At 38.6% G+C, this 8,008-nt stretch overlaps 1 protein-coding gene across 1 annotated transcript in view; it reads right to left on the bottom strand.

Annotated features, from left to right (window-relative positions):
- Positions 1-4,057: 4,057 nt before the first annotated feature.
- The window catches only part of TTC29 (tetratricopeptide repeat domain 29), a 103,455-nt gene continuing 99,504 nt past the window's right edge, over positions 4,058-8,008 (bottom strand). The window contains exons 11-12 of the mRNA XM_032224525.1: positions 4,394-4,457; positions 4,058-4,147 (exon numbers count right to left, since the gene is read on the bottom strand). Coding sequence (XP_032080416.1) covers position 4,147; positions 4,394-4,457 — 65 coding nt within the window. The 3' untranslated portion in view covers positions 4,058-4,146. The remainder of the gene's footprint in view (positions 4,148-4,393; positions 4,458-8,008) is intronic.

Raw genomic sequence — 8,008 nt, 5'->3', positions numbered from 1 at the left:
CTGAACCGGGAGGCCCTCACAACAGTCACTCGGGCCCTCGTGATTTCTAGGCTGGAATACTGCAACGTGCTCTACATGGGGCTGCCCTTGAGGAGCATCCGGCGACTTCAGCTAGTGCAGAACGCAGCCGCGCGAGTGATCGCGGGTGCACCCCGATTCACCCGCATTACACCTATCCTCCGCGAGCTGCGCTGGCTACCTGTTGATCTCCGGATGCGCTTCAAGGTGCTATTGATCACCCATAAAGCCCTACATGGCAGTGGATCTGGATACTTGAGAGACCGCCTTCTGCCAATTACCTCCCTACGACCTATAAGATCTCATAGGTTAGGCCTCCTCCGCATTCCATCGGCCAGCCAATGTCGGCTGGCAACCACAAGGAGGAGGGCCTTCTCAGCAGCGGCCCCGACCCTTTGGAACGAGCTCCCCGTAGAGATTCGTACCCTCTCCACCGTCCAGGCCTTCCGCATAGCCTTGAAGAACTGGCTCACCCGTCAGGCCTGGGGATAAGGACCATTACCCCGCCCGAATGTTGTATGCATGTTGCTTATTATTTTATTATGTGTTGTCGTCTTAGTGCTGTATTCCCCCCTCCCTGGTTTTCTGTGAGCCGCCCTGAGTCCCCTCAGGGAAAAGGGCGGCCTACAAATAAAATCAATTCAATTCAATTCAATTCAATGTTGTGCAATATAAATATTTTCAAGAAACCATGCTGATGGATGCTTTAGTATCAAGATATTATAAATGTAAGAAATTGTATGTTGGAGAAGCAAGCTTCTTGTGTATCACAAAAAGTGATTTCTCATTGTAATTTTTGGAAAGCATGTCTTTGTTAAGAATCTATTTATTGCAAATAATAGAAATCTATGTAGTACACATGTAAATACTTAAACTTTTTATGGAATCAGAAAGGAGCCTATAGATTTTTATAACCTGTGCAGTTTATATTAGTATTATTGAAAAATATGCATGAGGAGTATGTTTAATATTTATATCCTTCTCAGAGCATTTAGTTTAGATTAGTTCAGAGTTTTCCAAGAACTGCAATCTGCCAGGACATATTTTTGAAGTAATAAATCTGGTCCTGTTCCACTTAGGTGTTTTACTCGTGTATACTTTTCTTCAATCATTGTTTCCTAAGTTATTGTAAGATTTGGGATAATTTGGCCATATTATTTCTCATAATACATCCTGGAAGAAGAAAAAGCAAAATATTAAGGTTATTAGATTCTGCAAATTATATAAAATCCTTGTCAGAAGACTATTTATTCTAACTGTTTTTCAATACAGTTATGCTGTGCTAGGGATTGTTAATCATTGAGATCACATGGAAAAGGTCCATACAGTGGTTACTTTATATGCCACTCTAATTGGTAGAGTGGTGATATGAGCACATGTCATTCCAACAATATGGCCAGGAAGATATGAAATTTGATTCTGATGCCAAATGGAAATGTTGGAACAGCAAAAATACATCTAAATATGAAAGCTGGTAAGAAGGATGATTATTTTATTTTATTTAATTCCTACTGGTTAAATTGCAGCATAATATAGCTCTTTAGCCCATCATCATAATTTGAAAACAAATTAAATTTAAAAGAGGAACAAACACAACAAGTGTAATTTATACAGATTTTCTAGAACATTATATTGTGTTTAAAATTTCATATATTGTGATGCATATAATGTAGTTTTGAGCTAGAATTTTATTAACTTACACTAAAATATTTAGAAATTAGGTCCCTGCAGCATGAAACATTTCTTTCTATTAATAGAACTATGGTTCTTCTTCTGTATTAATTACAGACTTACTTGTTGAGATACGCGGCTATAGAAATCAAAGAAATAAATTTAAAAGAACTAAAAATAATTTTTACTATTACCATGATCTTATGCAACTTGTAGAAATGAAATTCTTAGCTAATGACAAAGAACTAGCGGAGTGACAAAGATTAGGACCACAAGTCAAAATAGGGAAGAAAATGGTAAGTGAGTCCACCCTAGACGAGTTCAAATCACCAGGAACAGATGGATTACATCCCAAGGTTCAAAAGCAACTATCAGATGTGATCGGGGAAGCACTGAATTATATCTTTCAAAGATCCTGGGGCACCGGGGAACTGCCAGAGAACTGGAAAAGAGCTGATGTAGTTCCCATCTTCAAAAAGGGGGGGGGGAAATAGATCCAAGAAACTAAGACCTATCAGCCTGATCTCAATACCAGGGAAGATTCTGGAAAAGATAATCAAGCAATGAATCAGCGAACACCTAGAAGCAAACAAAGTTATAAGCAAAAGCCAACATATGTTTGAAAACAGATCATGTCAGACAAATCTTATTGCATTCTTTGACAAAGTGACAAAATTAGTAGACCAGTTGAATGTTGTCAACATAATTTACTTGGACTTCAGTAAGTCTTTTGATAAGTGGACCATAACCTACTATTTGATAAGATAGATGGATTCGTAACTGACTGACCAACCTCAGTCAACATGTAGTCCTCAATGGAACTGCATCTACATGGAAGGAAGTATGCAGTGGGGTGTCCCAAGGTGTCCAGTTTTCGGCCCAGTACTCCATCAATGATTTGGATAAGGGGATAAATGGGAACTCATCAAATTTGCAGTTGACACCAAGCTAGCAGGAATAGCCAACACTCCAGAAGATAGGCATAATATACAGAAGGATCTTGATAAGACTTGAACAATGGGCACTATCTAGCAAAATGAAACTCAGTTATGAAAAAAATAAGGCTCTACATTTAGGTAAGAAAAATAAAATGCACAGGTACAGTATATGTGGTATCTCACTCAATAGTAGTAACTGTGAGAGGGATCTTGGAGTCCTAGTGGACAATCATTTAAATATGACCAGCAGTATACTGCAGCTGCCAAAAAAGCCAAGGTAATTCTGGGCTGCATGAACAGAGGGATAGAATCAAGATCATGTGAAGTGTTAATACCACTTTATAATGCCTTGGTAAGGCCACACGTGGAATACTGCATCCAGTTTTGATCACATGATTTAAAAAAGATGTTAAGACTCTAGAAAGAATGCACAGAAGAAGAACAAACAAGATTAGGGGACTGGAAGTTAAAACATATAAAGAATGGTTGCTGGAATTGGGTATGCCTAGTTTGATTAAAAGAAGGACAAGGGATGACAGGATAGCAGTGCTCCAATATCTCAGGAGCTGCCACAAAAAAGAGGGAGTCAAACTATTCTCCAAAGCACCTGAGGGCAGGACAAGAAGCAATAGGTGGGAACTAATCAAGGAGAGAAGTAACTTAGAACTAAGGAGAAATTTCCTGACAGTTAGAACAATTAATTAGTGGAACAACTTGCCTCCAGAAGTTGTAAATGCTGCAACACTGAAAGTTTTAAAGAAGAGATTGGATAATCATTTGTCTGAAATGGTATAGGGTTTCCTGCATAAGCAGGAGCTTGGTCTCCAAGGTCCCTTCTAACTCTGTAATTCTATTCTATTCTTCTATTCACCTTAGCCCGAAACTTGGGAGGACAGCCAACTCTTTAAGGCCTTCCGGAATGCCAGCAAATGGTAGCCACACAAGTTTTCCCACAGGGCAGATGCCTTAATTGTTTTAAATTAACCTAAAATTAGAATACTCTGTAGGACCTTTTTGATTCCTCAAACAAAATGAATTGATATGTTATCACATGATAGGCTTATTCCTAACCTACTGTGTTAACCATTGTAAAAAGTCCCCAAGCTCACAAAAACACATTAAAAATACAGACTTTTTAACTGAAGCATATATAAGAAAAGATATTTCATTTTGTTAATAATATCACTCAATTATGATTCTAATATATGAAATAAAAAGCATGGAACAAAACTATAAATATTAGTCATATAAGATGTTGAATTTTAATATTAGTTTATTTTAATAGGAATTGGAGCAGTTATTTAATGACATGGGATAGAAAGTCAACTATGTTTATAAATAAATTTCTGGAATTTTATATTTATTGTTTAATGTTGACAATCATGGATACAAAAGCTAAAAATATTAAAATATTCATTTGATCAGCCTTTTTATTTGGTCCGATTTTAACATTTCAAAGTATGTTTGAACCAACATCTCCTCATATTCATTCATCAGATTTAGAAACTCTTCAATAGATTCTGCAAAATGAAAAAAGAGTGAAATGTAATTAATCAATTAGCTTTTTTAACTGTGAAAAACTCTTCTGTTTAAAATACATTGCTAAGTTTTCTTCAGTCATTTCATCAAGAGTAAAATTTCCTTGGATGCAACACAAATATAATATAAAAGAACATTTGACGGCTGGTCAGACTATATTATTTCCACGAGCATTAACTACAAAATGTATTTTGGATATAGAGCAAGATATATACAAAATATTGTACCAGATAGTTGCTTCAGATGTTGGAATGTAGTTAATATCTTCAGTGTTTTCTTCTTGTTGTGCATCTAAAAATTAGAAATATGTAGATCAGTAACATCTACCTAAGTAAATTACCACAATGTGCATGGAGACTTTGCTCCTTCCAGACCAGTGCTACTCCTGCACAGTATACAATATTTTTTTAACCAGGGTTTCATTTTCAAGGAGAGACCTTTGTCATTATTTGTTTAAGCCTCTTATAAAGTATTCCTTCCAACAGTCCTCAACACATTCAATTGATCAGCAAGAGATATATGCTAATGGAAAGGAATGTTCCGGACAGGTCGCAGTCGGTGTTGGTGGGGGGGGCAGAGATCGTCCCCGAGGCCCCTTACTTGTGGGGTGCCGCAGGGTTCGGTCTTATCCCCCCTACTATTTAACATATACATGAAACCGCTGGGCGAGATCATTCGGAGGCACGGGATAAAATACCACCAATATGCGGACGATACACAGTTGTATCTGTCCGCCCCGTGCCAACTCAATGAAGCGGTGGAAGTGATGAACCGAGGCCTTGAGGCTGTTAAAGACTGGATGAGAGCTAACAAACTGGTGCTCAACCCGGAAAAGACCGAGTGGCTGTTGTGTTTTCCTCCCAATAATTTGGCTAATGTTCCATCAATCAGGCTGGGGGGACAAAATTTATACCCCTCAGACAGGGTCCGCAACTTGGGAGTCCTCCTGGACCCACAGCTGAGTTTCGACCATCATTTGTCAGCTGTGACCAGGGGGGCATTTGCTCAGGTTCGCCTGATGCGCCAGTTGCGGCCCTACCTGAACAGGGAGGCCCTCACAACAGTCACTCGAGCCCTTGTGATCTCTAGGCTGGAATATTGCAACGTGCTCTACATGGGGCTGCCCTTGAAGAGCATCCGGCGACTTCAGCTAGTCCAGAATGCGGCCGCGCGAGTGATCGTGGGCGTACCATGGTTCGCCCACATAACACCGATCCTCCGTGAGCTGCGCTGGCTACCTGTTGGTCTCCGGGTGCACTTCAAGGTCCTACTTACCACTCACAAAGCGCTCCATGGTAGTGGATCTGGCTATTTGAGAGACCGCCTTCTGCCAATTACCTCCCTGCGTCCCATCAGATCGCACAGGGTAGGCCTCCTCCGAATTCCATCCGCCAGTCAGTGCCGACTGGCGACTACGCGGAGGAGAGCCTTCTCAGTCGCAGCTCCGACGCTATGGAACAATCTCCCCGTGGAGATCCGCACCCTCACCACCGCCCAGGCCTTCCGCACGGCCCTTAAGATCTGGCTATCCCGTCAGGCCTGGGGATAAAATCTTAGTTCGTCCCCTCCCGAATGATGAATGAATGTTGTGCTCTATTTTTTAATATTATGTACTGTCTTATGCTTTTTGTCTTTGTACCCCCTTTCCCGTGTTTTTGTAAGCCGCCCTGAGTCCCTCAGGGAAAAGGGCGGCCTATAAATTATAATAAATCTACAATCTACAAATCTACAGCCATATTGGTTTTTTGGCAGACCTCACAGAATTCAAGGTTATCAAACTGATTCAAAATCCATCTTCTGCAATACAAGTGATTTTAAAAACCTTGAGATAATTCAGAGCAACATATTATATCCAATAAAAGTATTTACATCATTATTAATATATATCTTTAATCAGGTACATATGTTTTTTTTATTCCATTTTTTTCTAGACACATATTTTGAACACAATTCGATCATGACATTTATGCAAATATGATGTGTGCAACTGACATGACAATAATAGTAAACTAGGTTGTAATGTAATTGGCTGAGCTCAAGCTTAAGAATCTTTAAATCCAAAAATAATTTATTAAATTATTAAAAAGATAAAAGGGACACAGTGGCTCAGTGGCTAAAACACTGAGCTTGTCGATCAGAAAGGTCGGAGGTCAGTGGTTCGAATTCCTAGCACCACGTAACTGAGTGAGCTCCCATTACTTGTCCCAACTTCTGTCAAGCTAGCAGTTCGAAAACATGTAAAAATGCAAGTAGAAAAATAGGGACCACTTTGGTGGGAAGGTAACAGTGTTCCATGTTCCTTTGGCATTTAGTCATGCCAGCCACATGACCATGGAGCCATCTTCGGACAGTGCTGGCTCTTTGGCTTTGAAACGGAGATGAGCACCACCCCCTAAAGTTGGGAACGACTAGCACATTAAGCAGAAAACATTTATGCACTTGTCATAAAATATAACTAATAAGATCATATTATTACTCCAATAACAGTGAATATTTCCATTTAATATTTGAATTAATGATATGAAGATTCACCCAAGCACTGACTACTACCTCTAAAAGATATTATGAAAATAAAGCCTATTGAAGAACTATTATGGGGAGTATAAGCTAGAGGTCACTTTTCATATGAATCAATTGTAGACAAATAAAACTTTCTCTGTCAGTACTACTGCTGAACTGATTAAAAAAAACTCCTATTGTTACTAGTCACCCATAATTTTTACTAATAACTAATGAATGAAAAATAATAGGTCCTTAAGACCAGTTTGTGAAGTGGTTAATGTTTTGAAAAACAACAAAGAAGACCCAGATTCAAGGCAAAACTGTGTCAAAAGCTTATTGAGTGATTCTGGGACTGTCACAATATCATCGCAACATAATTATTTTACAGAATTGCTGTGAAATAAATGGAAAGAAAAAAAATTGTTTGGGCTCTTTGAAATCTGGGAAAGGAGAAACTCTTCTCTTTCAAGTAACAAGAAAGCATTTAAGCAATAAACGCTTGAACTTGTTTTCTTTTTTTAAAAAAAGCCTGTGTGAAAACTAGTTATTCAAAAGAACAAATATAATAAACATATTTGTGCCATGTTTCAAACCAATCATCTATTTATATAAAGCAAAGATTGTATAACACTGTGGTGGTATATTAGCAGTGCTGAAAAAGAGAGGTATAGAACTATTAGAGTGCATGGTAAATTCTATCTCATTTGAAATGACAATACTCCTTCTTCAAAGTGGTTACTGAGTTATTGAGGTTAATTTGCAATAGCCTGAAATGCTCTATCCCAATGGACAGGAATGCTCAAAGCAACAAACAGATAAATGTAGTTCAGAAATGGATCAGCTTGAGCAGATATAAGCAAGCTGAAAGAAAAGAAGCTGAAGAACAAGAGAGCCAAATAATACCTGATTAAGAAATATCACTTAGAAAGGGAGCTTAAGGAAGCAATGGAAATAATACAGAGCAAATGACGGCTATAGGCAGGAAGATCAGCAGATACAAACCTTGTATTGTATGCTATAGGCAGAATCTTCAATTTCAGTCAAATCAGTTTCTAGCAATCCATAAAACAGGGACAACTACAGTAAACCAGTCAGGAGTTGACATAAGAAAAAATAGTGAAGTTCTGAGTGCAGCTTTGGGACTACCCCAGAAATGCAAAATATGTACAGCTTGGATGAAGGAAATAAATAAAAAAGAGCATGGAATGAAAGAACAGCAGAAATGGTGCAAAAAAGGTCAAGGAAAATCTTGATTTGGCTAGCACCAGGTGAAGATGAACGGCATTGTTTTTTTGTTGAAACCTCTAACCGGTCAATACCCACTCACTGTTAAGAAGTTT

This window comes from Thamnophis elegans, chromosome 9 (genome assembly GCF_009769535.1).
Source record: "Thamnophis elegans isolate rThaEle1 chromosome 9, rThaEle1.pri, whole genome shotgun sequence".
In the NCBI taxonomy this organism is placed as follows: Eukaryota; Metazoa; Chordata; class Lepidosauria; order Squamata; family Colubridae; genus Thamnophis; species Thamnophis elegans.
This window is presented reverse-complemented; position numbering and strand designations above follow the sequence as displayed.